Below are 24,497 nucleotides of genomic sequence, written 5' to 3'. Positions count from 1 at the left end.
TCCTGATAAATAACAATATCTAGATATCTCAGCTCTGTGTTATAACGATCAATTCTGATATCTTGAATTTTTTTTTTTTAAACAGAGTTTCGCTCTTGTTACCCAGGCTGGAGTGCAATGGTGCGATCTCGGCTCACCGCATCCTCTGCCTCCTGGATTCAGGCAATTCTCCTGCCTCAGCCTTCTGAGTAGCTGGGATTACAGGTATGCGCCACCGTGCCCAGCTAATTTTTTGTATTTTTAGTAGAGACGGGGTTTCATCTTGTTGACCAGGACAGTCTCGATCTCTTGACCTCATGATCCACCCGCCTCGGCCTCCCAAAGTGCTGGAATTACAGGCATGAGCCACCGCGCCCGGCCTGACATCTTGAATTTTTATAGCAATCGCAAAGGCCTTTGAAGAAATCAAAATGTTTTCTGTCCCTGAAGTCATATTCTTTTTATACAACCTGGGGTGACAGGGGAAACATGACAGCATCTTTAGTATTTTCCAGAAGGAAAAAGTGAGGCCACAGAAGTTAGGTGACTTTGGCCAAGATCATACTACAAACCAGCATGGACTCAGCTAGCATCCAGGTCTCTGACTATTTGACAACATCCTACTGTCTCTAATATTTATTAGTATGCACACCTCTTATGTTCCCTTTGCACCTCACCTCACCATATCCACTCTCCACTAAATGATGGGCTCCTTGATGGCAGGGCAACCTTGCCTCCATCAACATATCCACAGAGATGTGCACAGTACCTAGCATCTAGTGGACCCTCAATATGTTTATTAGATGAGAATCCCTCACCCTGTACACGACAGTATATATTCCTATGGTTTCACCAAAGCCCCAATGACTCAGCAAAGTCCTTTTGGAGGGCTCCATATGACCTGTAAGAAGTGGATCATCAGATCATACAGAAACAAAACTTCCAAAATAATCATAGTAGTTATTTTGATCACCAATCTCTAACCTTCGACCCCAACCCTTTATTTTCATCCCACTCAGTGTTCTCAAATGATCTCAAAAACTTCCCTGAAATAAAACTGTATTTGTCCTAAATCCCACTATATTGGACACATTCAAAGTAAAAGGCTAGCTAATTTTATAATTTCTTTTTTCTTTTGAAACAAGGGCTCCCTCTGTTGCCAGGCTGGAGTGCAGTGGTATGAACAATAGCTCACTGCAGCCTTGATCTCCTGGGTTCAAGTGATCCTCCTACCTCAGCCTCCCAAGTTGGTAGGATGACAGGTCCATGCCACCATGCCTAGCTAATATATTTTTTATTTTTAGTAGAGATAAGGTCTCGCTATGTTGCCCAAGCTGGTCTTAAGCTCCTGGGCTCTAGTGATACTTCCACCTCAGCTTCCTAAAGTGCTAGGAAAACGGATGTGAGACACCACACCTGGCCTCTTTTCTTTTTAAATTCATTATTTAGTTAGTTTTTATTTACTTATTTATTTTATTTTATTTTTATTTATTTATTTATTTATTTTTTGAGACAGAGTTTTGCTGTTGTTACCCAGACTGGAGTGCAATGGCACGATCTCGGCTCACCGCAACCTCTGCCTTCTGGGTTCAAGCAATTTTCTTGCCTCGGCCTCCCAAGTAGCTGGGACTACAGGCGTGCACCACCATGCCCAGCTAATTTTTGTATTTTTAGTAGAGACGGGGTTTCACCTTGTTGACCAGGATGGTCTTGAACTCTTGACCTCGTTGATCCACCTGCCTCGGCCTCCCAAAGTGCTGGGATTATAGGCGTTAGCCACCGTGCCCAGCTATTTATTTATTTTTTGAGATGGAGTCTTGCTCTGTCACACAGGCTGGAGTGCAGTGGTGCGATCTCAGCTCACTGCAACCTCTGCCTCCCAGGTTCAAGAGATTCTTCAGCCTCCCAAGTAGCTGGAACTAAAGGTGTGTGCCATCATGCCTGGCTAATATTTATATTTTTAGTAGAGACAGGGTTATACCATGTTGGCCAGGCTGGTCTTGAACTCCTGACCTCAGGTGATCCACCTGCCTTGGCCTCCCTAAGTGCTGGGATTACAGGCATAAGCCACCATGCCCAGCTAATTTATTTTTATTTTTAAATTAAGTTAAATTTATTTATTTTAGACAGAGTCTCACTGTGTTGCTGGAGTACAGTCATGCAGTCACGGCTCACTGCAGTTTTGACTTCCCTGGGCTCAGGTGAACCTCCCACCTCAGCCTCCCAAGTAGCGGGGACCACAGGCATGTGCCACCATGTCTGGCTAATTTTTGGGTGGTCTTTTTTATAGAGACGGGTTTCTCCAGGTTGCCTAGGCTGGTCTCAAACTCCTGGGCTCAAGTAATCTACTTGCCTCGGCCTCCCAAAGTGCTGGTACTAGAGGTGTGAGTCACTGCGCCCAGCCTTTTTTTTTTAGAGACAGAATGTCACTCTGTTACCCTGGAGTGCAGTGGTGCAATTATAACTCACTGGGAGCCTTGAACTCCTGTGCTTATGCAATCCTTTTACCTCAATCTCCCGAGTAGCTAGAATTACAGGCACATGTCACCATACTCAGCTAATTTTTAAAAAAAAACTTGTTTTTGAAATGGAATTTCACTATTGGTGCCCAGGATGGAGTTAAATGGCACAATCTTGGCTCACCGCAACCCCAGCCTCCCAGGTTCAAGTGATTCTCCTGCCTCAGCTTCTTGAGCAGCTGGGATTACACGCATGCACCACCATGCCCGGCTAATTTTTTGCCATGTTGTTCAGGCTGGTCTCAAACTCCCAATCTCAGGTGATCCACCCACCTCAGCCTCCCGAAGTGCTGGGATTATAGGTGTGAGCCATTGTGCCTGGCTAATTTATAAATTTTTTATAGAGATGGGGGTCTTGCTACATTGCTCAGGTTGGTCTTGAACTCCTGGTCTCAAGTAATCTTCCCACCTCCGTCTCCCTAAATGCTGAAATTATAGGAATAAGCCACTGTGCCTGGCCTAATTTTGTAATGTTTTAATGTCACTCATCATAAGTAAATTTTTTTTGTTTTGTTTTTTGAGACAGAGTTTTACTCTGTTGCCTAGGTTGGAGGACAGTGGTGCAATTTTGGCTCACCGCAACCTCCACATCCCAGGTTCAAGTGATTGTCCTGCTTCAGCCTCCCGAGTACCTGGGATTACAGGCATGCACCACCATGCCCAGATAATTTTTTGCATTTTTAGTAGAGATAGGTTTTTGCCATGTTTTCCAGGATGGTCTCCTACTCTGGACCTCAAGCAATCTGCCCACCTCGGCCTCCCAAAGTGCTAGATTACAGGTGTGAGCCACGATGCCTGGCCCCATAACTAAACTTTGAAAAGGGGTTTCTAGAAAAACACTGCATACACACACAAAAAGATTCTAAAAATGTGAAATAGATATGGGTAGAGTGGATTTTTGCTGATTCTCTAAAAATAGTGGTTAGCTATTCTATCTACAACAAAACTTATTCCTAGTGAGAACATAAATGAATGTTTTTATTTTTGAATTAATAAGAAATTACATTTGGTAATTTAAGGAAGGCATATACATTAAGCAAGTAAATTCTGGTACATATACTGTGACAACAGCATCTGGCTGTAGTTCTGTGGAAAAATTCCAGAGTGTTCCTGGGATAGGTAACAATTCCCTTTTACCTGTTTAGCTATTGCTGGTGGTCCTTCCTCAGTCCTAATACTCCATGTTATGCCTATGAGAAGACAGTAGTACTTCTGAAGCAATGGTTTCCAAACTTTTAGATTTCAGTGACCAAAACAATTAAAAAAAACTTGATCAACCTCAGATTTTTTTTTCTAGTTTTTTTTTGAGGTTGTCATTTTCTAAGATTTCCAAATAAGGCTTGATATTAAGTAAAACATTTATGATCATAATCCTTTTGTGAAAGAAATGGCATTTTAACAGCAAAGGATTATGAAAGTTTTCATTTCGGAATAAAGGAGAGTCCTTTAAATCTATTTAGCTCTAACAAATGCTCTGTGAATTTTCCTATTTTTCTTCTTCTGCCGAGGATCCCCCATGGACTAATACTGATTCCTCGGTCATAAGGTCTATTGTTTTGGGCTATTTACCTCAAACCAAGAATGGGCTCTGTAGTTTAGTCCAGGGTATCATACACAAATGATCATTTTACATGTTGCCTTAACTTGAAGAGAGTGGTATGCCACTGGTCTAGAGCAGAGGCTCTCAGTGTGTGCTCCTTGAAGAACAGCAACATCAGTATCATCTGGGGAATCTATTAGAAAGGCAAATTCTCAAGCCCATCTCAGATTTATTAAAATCAGAAACTCTAGGGCTACTACTGTCCAGCAGTCACTAACTACAATCTGTTTTTTTTTTTTGAGACAGAGTTTTGCTCTTGTTGCCCAGGCTGGAGTGTGATGGTACAGTCTCTTCTCCCTGCAAACTCTTCCTACTGGGTTCAAGTGATTCTCCTGCCTCAGCCTCCTAAACAGCTGGGATTACAGGTGCCCACCACCACGCCTGGCTAATTTTGTGTGTTTTTAGTGGAGATGGGGTTTCACTCTGTTGACCAGGTTGGTCTCAAACTCCTGACCTCAGATGATCCACCCGCCTCAGCCTCCTAAACAGCTGGGATTACAGGTGCCCACCACCACGCCTGGCTAATTTTGTGTGTTTTTAGTGGAGATGGGGTTTCACTCTGTTGACCAGGTTGGTCTCAAACTCCTGACCTCAGATGATCCACCCGCCTCAGCCTCCTAAACTGCTGGGATTATAGGCATGAGCCACAGCGCCCAGCCTGCAACCTTAAATGAGTCACCATGTCTTCATGCTCTAATTGCCCTACCTGTAGAACAGATAAAATCAGTTTCCTGCAGCACAAGGTAGTTTTGAAAATAAGTATGTAAAAGCTCCCCAAGTTCCTCACAGATAAGTCAACATGACATTATCCATCCAAAGTGGTGATAATAACAACTTCATCCTGTTTTCATCAAGCTACTCCAACCTGTCATACTCATAAAGTATTCTAAGCCTGTTTTTCAAGGTTTGAATCATTCCATCCAACTTGGTGATATTAAATATTTAATAAGTGTACTTTTTATTCATTCAATCCTGAATAAAAACTTTAAGCAGTACTAAGCCTAGTATCATTTTTCCTGAAAAACTATATTTTTATTACCTTTGAAGCACTCATTAGCTTTCCTCTCCCTTTCTTGAAAATTCTTCTAAGAAACTGTGCATTTATATAAAGAAAGTAGACTTAAATAGAACTTTGGGTAAATGCAAAAAATTTACTAAACTCATACAAATTTACTGATTATCTTCCCTGCTTTATCTACCACCACTTATTTTAATATGAGTAACATTCTTAACTCCCCCAAGATAAAACATGATTTTATCAGAACAATTTAAGTAATACCTTCTGCAGTTCCCTATGAAGATAACTATTCAGAAGATAACTAAACTGAATTCCAAGTTTCACCGCCATCTACAGAATCATCCTTTTATCTACTAGACTCATTTATGCTTATGGAGGGAATATGTAGTTTTAAGTGGATTAAAAAATTTTCATTTGAAAAGTCTGCCTTGCCTCTTGTAAGCTAAGACATTACTCTAATTTTTCAGCAAGTGCCACAGATAACTCCATGCAGGAGTCCAACTATATATGAAGACATATATATATATATATATATATATATATATATATATATCTTCTGGATGGATATGGACTGGCTATATGAAGACATATATATATTTATATTTATATATATTTAAGTTTGGGGGGGGTTTAATCCATTTTTCTAAAACAATGATTCCAAAACACTATATATATATATATATATACATATACAGAGTCTCACTCTGCCTTGCCCAGACTGGAGTAGTGTCGTGTTCTTGGCTCACTGCAACTTCTGCCTCCCGGAGGTTGGCCAGGCTGGTCTTTAACTCCTGACCTCAGGTGATCCACCTGCCTCAGCCTCCCAAAGTGCTGGGATTACAGGCGTGAGCCACCATGCCTGGCCTACTTTTTTTAACCTAAGACTTTTCTCTATGTTGAGGTCATTCAAAGGGAGAAGATATGGAAAATTCTCATAGAACAAATCAATATTGTACCAGTTATCCAATAAAATAACCATCCAACATCAAACCAAACCCAAAACACAAGAAGCCTAAAGACTTACTTACCAATGACAGGGTTGCTGTTTCTGTGAGCTGGTTTAGGGGGAGGGATAGGGGGCTGCTTGGCAGGGATCATATGAGTGAGGCTTGGGGTAGCAGTAGTGTTAGTGCTGGTAGGAGCAGCAGGCAGAGTCCTTGGTGCGGGGGAAGGGGTGGCAGAGAGATTAACAGTCTTTGCGAGACTTGTGGCAGCAGTGGTGGCAGCGGGTGCTGTGGTGATGGAGGTGGAGATGATGAACCTTGCCGTGCTGCCAGAGGAAGTGGAATCCTTTGCTTGCCCTTCATTTGCTTCATGAGAAGCAGACAAGGGTCTTTTGGGAGGAAGTAAAGGAGGCTGTTTGGGTACATTCTCAGGAATAGACTCTGCTTCAGAATTAGGCTGGCTTCCAGTTGAGCCTGTGTAATAACATATATAAAAAGGGAAGAGAGAGTAACAAGAGACACTGAAAAAGCTAACACATCTATGAATTTATGGTCAATTCCATCAATTATTTAATTTATAGATTAGATTACAGGTTACAATTCTCAATGCCTCCCAATCTCCCCATACTTAAAAAATGTCAGTAAGAAAGGCTCAGTAAGAGATGCTCATTGTGGTAGTGATTCTTCACACAAGAGCCAGGCTGCTGAAGGAGAGGCACAACAAAATTCCTTGGGTGAAAGAACTGGAATGTGTAGCTGGAAAAAATCCTATAGGTATCTGATACTTAACATCCTCTTCCCTTCTTGAGGATCACAAATTTAGGTATTTTGCGAATAATAGAGGGGCGGGGGAGGAAATTCCCCTAGAAGTTGCTGAAGTATTGCTAAAGGAGAATGTAATTCTCTCTGGATTTTACTTTTCCCTGTTCTCTTGCAAACCCCTTATGTAAAGGAGAATAACGATCCATGGCTCTTAAACTAAAAAATCCAGAGTTTCTTACCTAGTCGTTTCTTTAAGTCCTCTTCTGGAATAGGTTTCCTAAGACTTGCTAATCTTATTGGCTCTTCCTCTACTTGGACTGGACTAGATGAACTGGCACTCCCTATGGGGGTGGTATGGCCATTCTTTAACATGGCATGGCTTGGCTTTCCTGGATCCTCATCACCTGCAAGGTGAAAGAAGAGTACAAAGTGACGAAATTGGCATGAACAGATAGAGAGAAGAGTTAGTAAATTTTTCTTTCTCTCTCTCTTTTTTTAAATTGAGACAGGGTCTTGCTATGTTGCCCATGCTAGTCTTAAACTCCTGGGCTCAAGCAATCTGCCTGCCTTGGCATCCCAAATTGCTAGGATGAATGGCATGAACCACTGTGCCTGGCCAGTGTTGGTGATTTGAGACAAGGTCTCACAGACCAGGCTGGAGTGCAGTGGCATGATCTTGGCTCACTGCAGCCTCTGCCTCCCAGGCTCAAGTGATCCTCCTGCCTCAGCCTCCTAAGTAGCTGGGACCACAGGCATGTGCCTATATTTTTGAGAGAGATGGCGTCTCACTATGTTGCCTAGGCTAGTCTCAAACTCCTGGGTTCAAGCAATCCACCTGCCTTGGCCTCCAAAAGTGCTGAGATTACAGTCGTGAGCCACAGCGCATGGCCCAGAGTTGGTGATTTCTAACCTTCCTTACCTTCTTTCCCCTGTCTTCCTGTTTTAGTTTATTATTGCGATCTAGATTACCTGGATGCTTAAACACAAATAAGTAATTTCTTTTTCCAATACATGTTTGATAGCCTATTATGTGCCAAGTACGTTGTTAAATGAATAAGACAAATAAAGGCCAGGTGCAGTGGCTCATTTCCGTAATCTCAGCACTTTGGGAGGCCAAGCCAGGGAGATCACCTGAGGTCGGGAGTTCGAGACCAGCCTCGTCAACATGATGAAAACCCGTCTCTACTAAAAATACGAAAATTAGCTGGGTATGGTGGCAGGCACCTGTAATCCCAGCTACTTGGGAGGCTGAGGCAGGAGAATCGCTAGAACCCAGGAGGCAGAGGTTGCAGTAAGCTGAAATAGCATCATTGAACTCCAGCCTGGCCAACATGGTGAAAACCCATCTCTAATAAAAATACAAAAATTAGCCGAGTGTGGTGGCAGGTGCCTGTAATTCCAGCTAATTGGGAGGCTGAAGCAGGAGAATTGCTTGAACCCAGGAGGAAGAGGTTGCAGTGAGCTGAGATAACGTCATTGCACTCCAGCCTGGGCAACAGAGCAAAAACTCCATCTCAAAAAAAAAAAAAAAATGGCAAATTGATTATATATAAGTAACTACAATGTTAAATGTCAAGAGCTCTAATGAGTGTAGTGCTGTGGTAGGAATGAAGAAGAAATCATTCTCCTGGGGTGAGAATAGCGTTAGGAAGGCATCACAGAAAGTATCTGAGCTGGAGTTGAGATGGTCTTGCTATGTTACCAGGCTGGCCTTGAACTCCTGGGCTCAAGCAATCCTCCTTCCTCAGCCTCCCTAGTAGATGGGACTATGGCACACACCACCATGCCTTGCTTTGAACTGGATCTTGAAGGAGTAGGAGCCCACCAAACTGAATAATAAAGAGAGTTTGTTTGGAAGAAGGAATAACATGTATAAAGGTGTGAAGTTATTCAACATGTTTGGGGCACTGGCGACTAGTTTGGTCTGGCAGGAGAATAGATTCACGTAAGAAATGGTTATAGGAAGCCGGGCATGGTGGCTCACGCCTGTAATCCCAGCACTTTGGGAGGCTGAGGCAGGTGGATCACTTGAGGTTAGGAGTTTGAGACCAGCCTGGCCAACATGGTGAAACCCCATCTCTACTAAAGACCAAAGTTGTCTGGGCGTGGTGGCAGGTGCCTGTAACCCCAGCTACTTGGGAGGCTGAGCCATGAGAATTGCTTGAATCTGGGAGGCAGAGGTTGCAGCAAGCCAGGATTGCATCACTACACTCAAGCCTGGGCAAAAGAACGAGTCTCTGTCTAAGGAGGGGAAAAAAAAAAAGACGCACAACAAAGTTGAGGATGTACACACAGGAAAGGAATGTTTGCCCCAAGGAAGGAAGGGTGAACGTTATATTTTTAAAGCCACCCTCCAACCCAAAAACATCAATACAAAAGAAAGAAAATTCAACTACCTAGTCAGACCCAATTAAAGACCAAGTGCACAGAGACAGGCATATGCTATCATTTGTAAACTTACCTTGCTCAGGGTCTTCCAACAGAACCCCTCTTTTAACCAGCTCTTCTCTTGGTTTTCGCATAGATATTTTCCGTTCTAAAACTAACATTAAATTGGAAATTGGCACTCAGAAATGTTACAGTTGAAAGTCAACCTTACACTTAGCATTCTAATTCCACAGGTAAAAGAATAAAGTGTTTAAGTTTATATTCTCAGGAAAGAAAATAACTAGCAGACTAACTTCAAATTAAAATTCTTAAATTTCTTTTATAACCTGTGATATTAGGAAAGCATCATTTTCAAAAAACTAGCCTTAGATAATTATAGCATAATAGAAAATTTCATTAGTAAGAAATTTATGGATGCCCTTTGTGTGGATGGGCAGAGTAGAAAAAAATAAGCATTTTATTTATGTATGTATTAATTCACTCAGTCATTTTCTTCACCAAGTCCTGATGGAAATAAGCATATTAGATTTGTTATAGTTCAGTAACTCCATTCACCACTTAATAGATACTTCTACCCCATCAAAACACAAACCAGGGAATGAGAGTATACAATATAAGGTTTAGGAAATGGTCATTTTGATATTTAATTCTAAAAGATTAAATTCTGGCCAGATACAGTGGCTCATGCTTATAATCCCAGCACTTTGGGAGGCTGAGGTGGGAGGATCGCTTGAGCCCAGGTGTTCAAGACCAGCCTAGAAAACATGGGGATACCCCATCTCTACAAAAAATTTAAAAATTAAATAGGCACAACAGCTCATGCTTGTAGTTCCAGCTACTCAGCAGGCTGAGGACTGCAAGAGCCCAGGATGTTGAATCTGCAGTAAGCTGTGATTGTGCCACTGAATCTGCAGTAAGCTGTGATTGTGCCACTGTACTCCAGCTGGGCAACAGAGTGAGATACTGTCTTACCAACAAAAAAAAAAAAGAAGAAATAAATAAAAGATTAAACACCCTTTTCAAATAGAGGAATACAGAAACTTGGGAAGATAAGGAAAAATTAGATACTTCTAACATAAAGAACTCTAACTAAGAACACACATTTAAACCCTAATATCTCACCTTCTGAAGTCTCTTTAAATTTATCACTACTTTTTTTTTTCCTCCATTTCCAGGGTTTGAAGATCTTGCCAAAGCCTGAGAACTTGCTCTTCCTTTTGGTAGGAGGTGTTGTGTCTCCTGCTTCCACACTGTCCATGACCATGCCTGGCTCTGTAGCGGGCTGGTCTGCTTCCTCTGTTACATGAAGAAAAGAGAGGGAAGGGAGCAAATTTATTATTTCAGCATAATCTCTAAAATGTCCCTTCCCTTCTCTTCCTGTGGCAGTTGGAAAGGATGGGAGCAATGATAAACAATCATGAAGACAGGGAGACTCTTGGACATCATATGGACACCAAACATCAAAATCCGTAACAGATAAATTACTAAGGAGGAAAAGGAACCAAACCAAGCTGACATAATTTTAGGACAAAATCTGGTGAAATGATCAGAGCCAGCTCAAAATCTTTTAAAGGCACATGTATATAAAATGTGGATTATCTTACCAAATGCATGAGATCTTGCCTTACTGAAGCAGGGAATTCCACTATCAGTGAGTGAGTCATTTTCTCTATTAAACGTTGCCCTTTCCCTGCCCTTTTCAGGATATAAATAGTTCAAGGAGAGGTAACACATTAATTGTTAATACCTTACTTATGTCTGTTCATCACATTATTTTCTCCCTTCACAAAAAGGATCCTAGGTACTGGAAGGTGCTCAGGGTGGGGGGCAGAAGCATTAGAAAGAGGGTGCATTAAATTGGAGGGAAATGTTTTCAGAAAGTAGAGGTGAGATTCCAATTTGTCTACCATAGCAGTGCTTTAGAGACAATCACAGGCTGGGCACAGTGGCTCATTCCTGTAATCCCAGCACTCTGGGAGGCTGGGGCAGGTAGACTGCTTGAGCTCAGGAACTTGAAACCAGCCTGGGCAGTAAGGTGAAACCCTGACTCTACAAAAAATGCAAAAACAAAAATTAGCCGGGCATTGTGGTATGTAGTCCCAACTACTCAGGAGGCTGAGATGGGAGAATGGCTTGAGCGCGGGAGGTCAACACTGCAGTGGGCCATAACTATGCCACTGCACTCCAGCATGGTCAATAGAGTGAGAGCCTGTCTCAAAAAAAAAAAAAAAAAGAAAAAGAAAAAAATTGTAATATTAAGGATTTGACACAAAACATAACTGACATAATACACGTGCAGAATTGAAATAAAAGGTCATGAATCCCTCATAATGACCACACATGCAGGGTTTAGTTAGTTAGCTTTAATGGCAGAGAAAGGAGAGCCAAGGAGGGGCCAAGAATTAAAAAAAAAAAACAACAACAGAAAAACAGCAGGAAGGCAACAACAAAAAAAAAGCAGGAAGGTAATACAATGCAGCTGTGCACTCCACCTACTGTTCCAAGGTTCTCTGGAGAAGTCTAGAGAGGAAGAAAAAAAGAGTCATGTGGAATAACCATCCTGAAATTAAAGTGGAACCCCTGCTTTGTAGAAATACATCAAGGAACAGCATATGACAAGTTAAAATGTTGACTGTAAACAATTTCAGATCTGAAGCAAATAACACTTTTGGAGGAGGGTGAAAAGGTCATCATAGACACTACAAAGTATTTATTTATTTATTAGAAACAGGCCATAAATAATTAAATAAATATTTATTAGAAAACAGGCCACTTCTGTTGCCCAGGCTGAAGTGCAGTGGTGTAATCATAGCTCACTGCAGCCTCAAATTTCTGGTCTCAAATGACCCTCCTGCCTCAGCCTCCTGAGTAGCCAGGACTACAGGTATGTACCATCATGCCTGACTAATTACAATTTTTTTTTTTGTAGAGATAGGATCTCACTAAATTGCTCAGGGTGGTTTCAAATGTCTGGTCTCAAGAGATCCTCCCTGCTTGGCCTCCCAAAGCACTGGGATTAAAGGTGTGTACCACCACACCTGGCCTCTCTTTTAAAACTAGGTATTTTCAAAAGAGAAAATATTCAACCAACAGCATTACGTTATTTATTTATTGAGACGGAGTCTTCCTCCTATCGCTGAGGCTGGAGTGCAATGGCATGATCTCCACCTCCTGGGTCCAAGGGATTCTCCTGCCTCAGCCTCCTAAGTAGCTGGGAGGCTGAGGCAGGAGAATCCCTTGAACCCAGGAGGTGGAGATCGTGCCACCATGCCCAGCTAATTTTTGTATTTTTAGTAGAGACGAGGTTTCATCATGTTGGTCAGGCTGGTCTCGAACTCCTGACCTTGTGATTCGACCGCCTTGGCCTCCCAAAGTGCTGGGATTACAGGTGTGAGCCACTGCGCCTGGCCGCATTAAATTTTTTAAAGAAACAACTGCAAAATTCAATCTTTTTTTAGTTGATTGATGGAAGTATAGGGAAGTTTTTCAATAAACGTTAGAATTGTACAATCGTAATTATCACAGTAAATGCAATGATGACTACTGATGCATTCATTTGCTATGCCCAGAAGACTCAGGCAAAGTAGTGTCCTCATTACTAAAGTGTAAAAGATTGAAATGACAAGAGGACAGTGACTCTTCCTAGTTGCATGATTTATTCAAGGACATTCTGGGTCTCAATTACTTTAAGACTTTAATATGAAATGCACTAAAATCTGATAATTCTATCTATCTATCTATCTATTTTAGAGACAGGGTTTTGCTCTGTTGCCAAGTGTGGAGTGCAGTGGCACAATCAGAGCTCACTGCAGCCTTCAACTCCAGGACTCAAGCAATCCTCTTCCATAGCCTCCTGAGTAGCTGAGATTACAGGCAAATAGTTGAAATTATAAGAGAGTGTCTCAGATTACAGGCACTGGCTACGGCACCTGGCTCCTCTTCATTTTTAAGTAAAGAAAGACCAGCTGGGGAATATGAAGAAAACCTGTCTCTTAAAAAAAAAAAAAATTAGTTGGGCGTGGTGGGATGTGCCTACAGTCCCAGCTACAAGATTGCTTGAGCTCAGGAGGTCCAGGCTTCATTAAGCTACTGGACTGTGCCACTGCACTGGGTGACAGAGCCATACTGCTATAGTTTAGATATGTGTCCCTGCTCAAATCTCAGGTTGAATTGTAATTTTCAGTACTGGAAGTGGTTGGAGGTGATTTGATCATGGGAATGGGTTTCTCATGAATGGTTTAGCACCATTCATTTGGTGCTGCCTTAGCAATAGTGAGTGAGTTCTCATGAGATCTGGTCCTTTAAAAGTATGTCGCGGCTGGGCGTGGTGGCTCACACCTATAATCCAAGCACTTTGGAGGCCAAGGTGGGTGGATCACCTGAGGTCAGCAGTTCAAGACCAGCCCGACCAACATGGTGAAACCTCGTCTTAAAAAAAAAATATGTCGCATCTCCCTCTTGGTCTGCTCTGGTCATGTGACATGCTTGTTCTTGGTTGGTCTTCTGTCATGATTGTAAGTTTCCTGAGCCCTCCTCAGAAGCAGGGTAGATCAAGCAACATGCTTCCTGTACAGCCAACAGAACTGCAAGCCAAATAAAGCTCTTTTTTATTTTATTTTATTTTAAGAGACCAAGTCTCGCTTTGTTGCCCAGGCTGGGGTACAGTGGCTATTCACAGGCGCAATCCCACTACCGATCAGCACGGAAGTTTTGACCTGCTCCGTTTCTGACCTGGGCTGGTTCACCCCTCCTTAGGCAACCTGGTGGTCCCCCGCTCCCGGGAAGTCACCATATTGATGCTGAACTTAGTGCGGACACCTGATGGGTATAGTGCACTACAGCCCAGAACTCCTGAGCTCAAGTGATTCTCCAGCCTCAGCCTCTCGAGTAGCTGGGACTACAGTCACGTGCCAACGCACCTGGCAGCTCTTTTCTCTATAAATTACCCAGTCTTAGGTATTTCTTTCTTTCTTTCTTCTTTTTTTTTTTTTTTTTGAGATGAGCCTTACTTTGTTGCCCAGGCTAAAGTACAGTGGCGGGATCTTGGCTCACTGCAACCTCTGCCTCCTGGGTTCAAGCAGTTCTCTAACTTAGCCTCCTGAGTAGCTGGGATTATAGGCGCCCACCACCGCACCTGGCTAATTTTTGTGTTTTTAGTAGAGATGGGGTTTCACCATCTTGGCCAGGCTGGTCTTGAACTCCTGACATTGTGATCCATCCGCCTCAGGCTCCTAAAGTGCTGGGATTACAGGCATGAGCCACTGTGTCTGGCCTCAGGTATTTCTTTACAGCAGTGCAAGAATGGCTTAATATAGGGACCTTGTTTCAAAAAAAAAAAAGTGGTTGATACATAAACAGAATATGTATAGAAAAAAAATAAAGCCACTGAATACAAAAAACAAAGACATTTTCTTTGCTTCTTATGCAAATATGCTTGATTTTCATGTTTACAAAACTTTTAGAAGAGGATGTCTTTCCTCTTGCCTCCAAGGTTGGAGTTGAGCCACATCGGGCCCTGCCTCAGTTATCTCAAATTTACACATTAATATTTATATCCTCATATTCTCCCTCCTTTCTTCCCCCTCTTCTCCTTACTCTCCAGGACAAACAGTACATTATTTCCAAGACTTCGAAATATGTCCAAATACTTGGAATCCGCCCAGTTGCCTTTTCAAAATACAGAATCTCCAGGAGGTAGGACTTGAGAATCTGTCTTAAAAAAAATCTCTCCAGGTCAGCCTAGGGTCCTAAGGTCAGCCAGGTGTGTTAAACCCAATATGAGATTATTATCTGGAAACCTCATGGAAGTTAAAAGAGACAGAGGCAGATATTCTCTGGCTATAGGCTGCTTCTTTGTTTAAGAAAAATTAACTAGGAGCCAGGCATGGTGACTCATTCCTGTAAGCTCAGCACTTTGGGAGGTTGAGGCAGATCACCTGAGGTCAGGAGTTTGAGACCAGCCTGGCAAACATGGTGAAACCTCGTCTCTACTAAAAATACAAAAACTAGCTGGGTGTGGTGGTGCACACCTATAATCCCAGCTACTCATGAGGGTGAGGCAGGAGAATCTTGAACCTGGGAGGTGGAGGTTGCAGTTAGCCAAGATCACATCATTGCACTCCAGCCTGGGTGACAGCAAAACTCCATCTCAAAAAAACAAAAAGAGGCTGGGCGTGGTGGCTCACACCTGTAATCCCAGCACTGTGGGAGGCAGAGGCAGGCGGATCACCTGAGGTCAGGAGTTCAAAACCAGCCTGGCCAATATGGTGAAACCCTGTCTCTATTAAAAATATTAAAAAATTAGCCAACCATGGTGGCGGGCACCTGTAATCCCAGCTACTTGGGAGGCCAAGGCAGGAGAATCGCTTGAACCCAGAAAGCAGAGGTTGCAGTGAGCCGAGACTGCACCATTGCATTCCAGCATGGGCAACAAGAACAAAACTCCATCTCAAAAACAACAACAACAACAACAACAACAACAACAACAACAACAACAAAAAAGGAAAGAAAAGAAAAGGAAAGGAAAAGAAAAATGAACTAGAAAATAATTCCTACTCAGCAAGGTATTCCTACAGAGGAACTGAGAGGGTCTTCTCTATGTTTCCTATATATCTTAAATATGGTCCAAATTACAAATAAACAACAGTTTACAGTTATTTCTTTCCAAATTTATAATATATTATCTCCAAATATGTGTAATGGAAAGTGTATTGTGCAATTTTGGGGTATAGTGTCCTAAATATGCCAATTAGGTCAAGGTGGTTAAGCATATACAAATCATTAAGATCCCTTCTGATTTGCTGTCTGCTTGCCCTATCAGTAACTGAGCGAGGTATGTTAACATCTCTAATTATGAAAGTGATTTCTCTTAGTTCCAATAATTTTTGCTTTATATACTTTGTTTTGTTTTTTGAGACAGAGTCTATTTCTCTTAGTTCTAATAATAATTTTTGCTTTATACTTTGTTTTGTTTTTTTGAGACAGAGTCGCCCAGGCTGCAGTGCAGTTGTGTGATCTCAGCTCACTGCACTCTCCGCCTCCTGAGTTCAAACAATTCTCCTGCCTCAGTCTTCCGAGTAGCTGGGACTACAGGCATGCCCCACCACTGAGATGGGGTTTCACCATGTTGGTCAGGATGGTCTCAATATCCTGACCTTGTGATCCGCCTGCCTCTGCCTTCCAAAGTGCTGGGAATTACTGCGGTGAGCCATCGCACCTGGCCAATTTTTGCTTTATACACTTTGAAGCTGTAATGAGGTATATATCAATTTAGAGTTATGATATCTTCCTTTTGAATGAACTCTTCTATCTTTGTGAAATTCCCTCTATTGTTCTAGAAACATTTTTGCCTTGATTTTGTTTTTATTTCTAGTTTGATGATTTTCTTCTTATTATTATTGAGACAGGGTCTCACTCTGTTGCCCAGTCTGGAGTGTGCAGTGGTACAAGCATGATTCATTGCAGCTCTGACCTCCTGGGTTCAATCAATCCTCTGGCCTCAGTCTACAGAGTAGCTGGGATTAAGAGTGTGAGCCACCATACCTGTCTAACTAAAAAATAATTTTTAGTAGAGACAGGGTCTTGCTGTATTGCCCAGGCTGGTCTTGAACTCCTAAGCTCAAGGGGTTCTCCCACCTTGGCCTTCCAAAGTGCTGGAATTGGCCTGACTTGATAATTATCTAATTGGATTTTTTTTTTTTTTTGAAACAAGCTTTGCTGTGTCACCGAGGCTCGAATGCAGTGGTGTGATCTCAGCTCCTGCAGCCTCAACTTCCCAGATTTAAGCAATCATATGATTTTTGCACCTGGGGAGTTTTTTTTTTTTTTTTTTTAAGACAAGGTCTTGCTCTGTCACCCAGGGTGGAATGCAGTGGTGTGATCTCAGCTCCTGCAGCCTCAACTTCCCAGGTTCAAGCAATCACCTCAGCCTATTCAGTAGCTGGGACTATAGGCATGCATCACCTTGCTCTGCTGATTTTTAAATTTTTTGTAGAGACAGGGTCTCACCATGTTTTCCAGGCTGGTCTCAAAGCTCCTGGGTTCAAGTGATCCTTTGGCCTCGGTCTCCCAACGTACTAGGATAACTGGAGTATTTACGCCTTTTATATTTAATGCTTTTACTGGCATAGTTGAATTTAAGTCTACTGTTTTGCTATTCACTTTCTATTTGTCTCATTTATTCTGTGCATCCTTGACTTATTACGAACTTGTTAATTTAGGACTTTTTTTTTTTTTTTTTGAGATGGAGTTTTGCTCTCGTTGCCCAGGTTGGAGTGCAGTGGCTCAATCTCAGCTCACTGCAACCTCTGCCTCCCGGCTTCAAGCAATCTTTCTGCTTCGACCTCCCGAGTAGCTGGAATTACAAGCACCCGCCACCACACCCAGTTAATTTTTGTGTATTTTTAGTAGAGACCATGTTTAGGTTTTCACCATGTTGGCTAGGCTGGTCTTGACCTCCTGATCTCAGGTGATCCGCCTGCCTTTGCTTACCAAAGTGCTGGGATTACAGGCGTGAGCCACTGCGCTCAGTGGTGTTCCACATATTCTTTTGCTCGTGATCCAGTGGCAACTTGTAAGCTTTGTCCACAGCCTCAAAAGCCTTTTGTGCTCTATCAGCATCATCTTGATTTTTGTCAGGATGCACCAATATAGATAACTGCCGAAACCTCTTTTTAAAATTTCTTCATCTGTAACTTCAGGATCTATTTGAAGAACCTCAAATTGGTTCAAACTGATGTAAGAGGAATCAGGACGGGTGAATCTTTCAATCTGATTTTTGGATGTTAGAACCTAGTCCTCTTCTCTATTTGTTTCACTTCACTGTAGAAAGTCATAAATGCTTCCTCTGTGGTGTCTCCGCAGTATGAAGTCCCGCTTTCTCCTGAAGCCTCCATTTCCCTGACCCAGCCACCATCTATATACCATATTCTTAAAATAATGGCAGGCAACTGCAGCTACAGACCTCAGTCTATGATATACATCAAGCAATTAAACTTTTTTGTTTTCAGCTTTTTCTTATAATGTCATGACTCTTCTCTGCTTTTTAAAAGCAATTCCAGTATCACTAGTGACACGTGGTGTAGGGCCGATGGTGTTATTCAAGATTTATAATATTGCACTAAGCTATGAAGAACTGCTCACTAGAAGATTAGCATCAGACAGCATTTTAAGTGGATACTTGTAACACTTGAGCTCACTTCAATAGTAATAGGAGGTGGCTATACAGCAAAGGTATATACTACAGTTAATTTATTTATATTTATTTATTTATTTGAGATGGAGTTTCAATCTTGTTGTCCAGGCTGGAGTGCAATGGCACAGTCTCGGCTCACTGCAACCTCTGTCTCCCACGTTCAAGTGATTCTCCTGCCTCAGCCTCCCAAGTAGCTGGGATTACAGGCGCATACCACCACATCTGGCTAATTTTTGTATTTTTAGTAGAGACACAGTTTTGCCATGTTGGCCAGGCTGGTCTCGAACTCCTGTCAGGTGATCTGCCTACCTTGGCATCCCAAAGTGCTAGAATTATAGGTGTGAGCCACTGTTCCTGGACTTATTTTATTTATGTATATTTATGTCTTTTTAATTTAATTAATTAATTAATTTATTGAGATGGAGTCTTTCTCTGTTGGCCATGCTAGAGTGAAGAGGCATGATCTCTGCTCACTGCAACCTCCGCCTCCAGGGTTTAGCCAATTCTCCTGCCTTAGCCTCCTGAGTAGCTTGGATTACAGCTGCATGCCACCATGCCCAGCTAACTTTTTTTTTTTGAGATGGAGTCTTGCTCTGTCAGCAGTGGAGTGCAGTGGTGCAATCTCAGCTCATTGCAACCTTTGCCTCCGGGGTTCAAGCGATTCCCCTGCCTCAGCCTCCTGAGTAGCTAGGACTACAGGCACGAGCCACCATGCCCAGTTATTTTTTTATATTTTAGTAGAGACGGGGTTTCACCATGTTGGCCAGGATGGTCTTGATCTCCTGACCTCATGATCTGCCCGCCTTGGCCTCTCAAGGTGCTGGGATTACAGGCATGAGCCACCATGCCCAGCAGCCCAGCTAATTTTTTGTATTTTTGTTAGAGATGGAGTTTCACAGTGTTAGCCAGGATGGTTTCTATGTCCTGACCTCGTGATCTGCTCACCTCAGCCTCCTGAAGTGCTGGGATTACAGGGCATGAGTTACCGTATCTGGTCTGTATTTATTTTTTGAGATGGAATCTCACTCTGTCTCCCTGGCTGGAGTACAGTGGCACAATCTTGGCTCACTACAACCTCTGCCTCCCAGGTTCAAGTGATTCTCCTGCCTCAGCCTCCTGAGTAGCTGGAAGTACAGGCATCCACCATGCCCAGCTAATTTCTGTATTTTTAGTAGAGACGGGGTTTCACCATACTGGCCAGGCTGGTCTTGAATTCCTGACCTGAGGTGATCCATCCACCTCAGCCTCCCAAAGTGCTGGGATTATAGGTGTTAGCCACCACGCCTGGCCTTTATTTTTGAGAGAGAATCTAGCTTTGTCCTCTAGGCTGTAGTACTGTGGTATGAACTTGGATCACTGCAGACTTGAACTCCCAGGCTCAAGAGATCATCCCTTTTCAGTCTCCTGAGTACTGGGGCCAGAGGCGCAAAGCACTATACTTCGCTAATTTTTACTTTTTGGAGAGACAAGGTGTCTCTAGTTACCCAGGCTGGTCTCAAACTCCTGGTTCATGTAATCCTCCGGCCTTGGCCTCCCAGAGTACTGGGATTACAGGCATGAGCCACTGTGCCTGGCCTATTCATTTTAGGCAGTTATGATTTAATAGAGCAACTTTATTATTTGTTTACTTATTTTCTTGATTGCAAATGGGGCCATGTATGGTCTGAAAGTAGTTGTGTGTATATGTTTTCATAAATTTTAACTTTTTATAATCGAGTTGTGAATATTTTATGAGAGTAAATGATAGACTAATATCTACCTATGTTTTATGGATTCATGACCTATCTTTTTGTAGTTTTTTTCAGTATTTCTAGGTTACATGGTTTGTCTGAGAGATTTTTTTCCTTTTCTTTAAAAAAATTTTTTTTTTGAGATGAAGTCTGGCTCTGTTGCCCAGGCTGGAGTCCAGCGGCACAATATTGGTGCAACTTCCACCTCCTGGGTTCAAGTGATTCTCCTGCCTCAGCCTCCTGAGTAGTTGGGACTACGTAGAGCTGTGCACCACTACACCCAGCTAATTTTAGCAGAGATGGGGTTTTGACAGTTGGCTGGGCTGGTCTCAAACTCTTGACCTCAAGTGATCCACTGACCTTGGCCTCCCACAGTGCTGGAATTACAGGCATGAACCAAAGTCCGGCCTTTTTTTTAAATTTTTGAGACAGCATCTTACTCTTGCCCGGGCTGGAATGCAGTGGCAAGATCAGAGCTCACTGTAGCCTCCAACTCCTGGGGGTATCAAGCGATCCTCCCGGCTCAGCTGCCCGAGTAACTGGGACAATAGGCATGTACCACCACACCTGGCTAATTTTTAAATTTTTTGTAGAGATGAGGTCTCACTGTGTTGCCAGGGTCGACCTTGAACTCCTGGCCTCCAGTAATCCTTTTGCCTCAGATTACCAAAATACTGGGATTACAGAAAAAAAAAAAAATCACCACATCTGACCTGTCTGTGAGTTTTTTTTCAAATTGTTATAAATCTCCAAACAATTTGGCAATACATTTATTGAAAAGCACCCACACATAAGTGAACCCATGCATTTGGAAACTGTGTTGTTTAAAGGTCAACTGTAATCTGGATTCTAAGCATTCTTTTAAGTATACTCTCTTAGTTTGCCATGAGTATAATACTGTGCTAAAGGAGCTAGAAACCAAATTTAATGATCTATATACACCAGGTAAAAGTGTTTTAGCTGTACAATGAAGAGTTGTTTTTTTTTTTTGAGACAGGGTCTTGCTATGTCGCCCAGGCTGGAGTGCAGTGGTGTGATCTCAGCTCACTGCAACCTGCGCCTCCTGGGTTCCAGTGATTCTCCTGCCTCAGCTTCCTGAGTAGCTGGGATTACAGGCATGCGCCATCACCCCAGCTAATTTTTGTATTTTTAGTAGAGACGGGGTTTCACCATGTTGGTCAGGCTCAGGCTGGTCTCGAACTCCTGACCTCGTGATCCTTCCACCTCGGCCTCCCAAAGTGCTGGGATTACAGGTGTGAGCCACCATGCCCGGCTGATGGAGTTTTAAAGAATGCATACATTTGCCAGGCATGGTGGCTCATGCTTTTAATCTCAGCCCTCTGGGAGGCTGAGGTGGTGGAGATCTCTTGAGCCCAGCAGTTCAAGATCAGCCTGAGCAACATAGGGAGACCCTGTGTTATATATTTTACAAAAATAGTAAAATAATAGTTGGGTGCAGTGGCTCACACGTAAAATCCCAGCACTTCAGGAGGCTGAGGTGGGTGGATGACAAGGTCAAGAGTTCAAGACCAGCCTGGCCAAGTCAGTGAATCCTGTTTCTACTAAAAAATATAAAAATTAGCTGGGTGCAGTGGCAGGTGCCTGTAATCCCAGCTACTTGGGAGGCTGAGGCAAGAGAATTGCTAGAACTGGGTGGGGTGGAGGTTGCAGTGAGCCGAGATCATGTCAATGCACTCCAGACTGGATGACAGAGTGAGACTCCATCTAAAAAAAAAAACCTACAAAAAACAAAAAACAAACAAACAACAACAACAAAAACATAGCCAGGTATAAACACATAGCCAGGTGTGGTGCTTCCCTATAGTCTTAGTTACTTGGGAGGCTGGGGCAGTAGGATGCTTTGATGCTAGCAGGTTAAGGCTGTAGTGAGTTGTGACCATGCCACTGTACTTTAGCCTGGGCAACAAATGAGTCCGTCTCAAAAAAAAAAAAAAAAAAGTAATGCATAAGTCCTTCATAGCATTGGCTGACTAAATCTAATTAAGCCATTTATCTCTAAAACTGCTACTATAACAATGGGCACAGTGATGTGCACCTGTTGTCCCAGTTACTCAGGAGGCCAAAGCAGGAGAATTGCTTGAGTCTACGAGTTGAGGTTGTATTATGATATAAATAATTGCACCTGTGAATAGCCACGGCACTCCAGCTTGGGCAACATAGCAAAACTCTGCATCTTAAAAACAAAAACAAAAACCCACTACAATAGTTCAAGCTTCTTAGTATGAATTTCTGTTTGACAAGAGGATTCAATTGCATTGCTTAAAAACTGTAATATAAACAAAGAGAAACTGATAGATGAATACTTACAGAACAAAGAATAGGCTGGGTGTGTAATCCCAACACAATGGAAGGCCAAGGTAGGCGGACTGCTTAAACCCAGGAGTTTAAACCAGCCTGGGAAACATACTGAGACAACATCTCCACAAAAATTAGGCTGGGTGCAGTGGCTCGTGCCTATAATCCCAGCACTTTGGGAGGCTGAGGTGGGCAGGTCATTTCAGGTCAGGAGTTCGAGACCAGCCTGGTCAACATGGTGAAACCCCGTTTCTACTAAAAATACAAAAAACGAACAACAAAAAAAATTAGCTGGGTGTGGTGGTGCATGCCTGTAGTCCCAGCTACTGGGAGGCTGAGGCATGAGAATCTTTTGAACCTGGGAGGCAGAGGCTGCAGTGAGCTGAGACCACTCTACTACACTCCAGCCTGGGCCACAGAGTGAGACTCCCTCTCAAAAACAAACAAACAAAAAAACCAACACAACAATTAGCTGGGCATGGTGGCATGCACCTGTAGTCCCAGCTACTCAGGAGGTTAAAGTGGCGGAACTGCTTAAGCTCAGGTAATTGAGGCTACAGTGAGGTGTGATCATACCACTGTACTCCAACCTGGGTGACAGAGGGAGACCTGGCCTCAAAAAACAAAACAAACCAAAAAAGTATATTCAGGTATCGAGAAATCATCACTGTTTTTTTTTTTAAAATGATATAAGTAGACCCAAATTTGTTCTGTACTGATAAAGGACTAAGAAAAGTGAGCTTGAAACTGTTCATATGCCAATTTACACATAAATCTTTGTTCTCAGCATCTCTGATTTTATAAAATGCTCCCTCTAATTTCCAATTTGACAGAGAAAATACAGGCAGGCAGTCACATTTGGATATCCCATTGTTTCTGTTTAAACTAGTTATGGCATTTTAAATGGACTACGAGCCCATTCTGTTTTCTATAAGCACACACACAAAAAGGTAGTTTCCCTTTGCCAGAAATCAGGGTGTAGGATGCTGGCTATAGTTTTATAACTGTGTGTTCCAAAAAAACCACCTTTTTCTTTGAGTCATGCAGCTACAGGCCATTAGGAAAGCACGTCACAGAGTTGGGAGTCTTGGTGTTTTTTGGAGGGGGCGGAGGCTGGGAGATGAAGATAACCAAATTACAGTTTGGAGTTTCCTGTTTGAGAAGTACCCTGAAACCAGCCCTGGTATTTAAACTTCTTACTCCCTCATTCAAGTTGTAGTACCTCAAATATCATAGGCTTGTCTTTTATATCAAGAATTATGCAGAGTTCTAGTGGTTTTTTTCAACCACCATATTTTTCCTAGTCAATATTTAATTCAAGTTTTTAAGTCCAAGTTTAGTTGTTCCATATAAATTTCAGGGGTGATTTTTTTTTGTGGGGGGGATGGAGTCTTGCTCTGTCACTGAGGCTGGAGTGCAATGGTGTAATCTCAGCTCACTGCAACCTCGGCCTCCTGGGTTCAAGTGATTCTCCTGCCTCAGCCTCCCGAGTAGCTGGGATTACAGGTGCCCACCACTACGCCTGGCTAATTTTTTAAATTTTTTAGTAGAGATGGGGTTTCACCATGTTGGCCAGGCTGGTGTTGAACTCCCAACCTCAAAGTGCTGGGATTACAGGCATGAGCCACTGCACCTGGAAGTGATTTATTATTTATTTATTTATTTTTGAGACAGAGTTTTGCTCTTGTTGCCCTGGCTGGAGTGCAATGGTGTGATCTCAGCTCACTGCAACTTCTGTCTCCCGGGTTCATGGGATTCTCCTGCCTTAATCTCCCAGGTAACAGCAACGGATTACAGGCACCTGCCACCTTGCTGAGCTAATTTTTTGTATTTTTAGTAGAGACAGAGTTTCACCAGGTTTGCCAGGCTGGTCTTGAACTCCTGACCTCAGGTGATCTACCCACCTCAGCCTCCCAAAGTGCTGGGATTACAGGTGTGAGCCACCACGCCTGGTCACAGGCCACGATTTTTAAATAAATGTATTATATTTATAAAAACCACTTAGCACTTTTCATCTTCAGATAAAGTATTCATTAACTATTTGCCAC

The 24,497-nt window shown here is 42.6% G+C and overlaps 1 protein-coding gene across 27 annotated transcripts in view; it reads right to left on the bottom strand.

The window, feature by feature from the left end:
* Positions 1-24,497, bottom strand: part of PHACTR4 (phosphatase and actin regulator 4) — a 128,113-nt gene that overhangs the window by 22,050 nt on the left and 81,566 nt on the right. For 14 of the 27 annotated variants that reach the window (XM_078330916.1, XM_078330915.1, XM_078330914.1 and 11 more), the window contains 4 exons: positions 10,333-10,506; positions 9,284-9,364; positions 7,062-7,226; positions 6,145-6,534 (listed from right to left, as the gene is read on the bottom strand). In XM_078330916.1, coding sequence (XP_078187042.1) covers positions 6,145-6,534; positions 7,062-7,226; positions 9,284-9,364; positions 10,333-10,506 — 810 coding nt within the window. Of the gene's footprint in view, positions 1-6,144; positions 6,535-7,061; positions 7,227-9,283; positions 9,365-10,332; positions 10,507-11,702; positions 11,731-24,497 lie in introns of all 27 variants that reach the window. The other 13 variants (XM_078330911.1, XM_054259004.2, XM_054259008.2 and 10 more) reach the window with 2 other exon arrangements.

Source organism: Callithrix jacchus, chromosome 7 (genome assembly GCF_049354715.1).
Source record: "Callithrix jacchus isolate 240 chromosome 7, calJac240_pri, whole genome shotgun sequence".
Classification (NCBI taxonomy): Eukaryota; Metazoa; Chordata; class Mammalia; order Primates; family Cebidae; genus Callithrix; species Callithrix jacchus.
The sequence above is the reverse complement of the archived record's forward strand: the minus strand, read 5'-3'. Positions and strand labels throughout refer to the sequence as shown.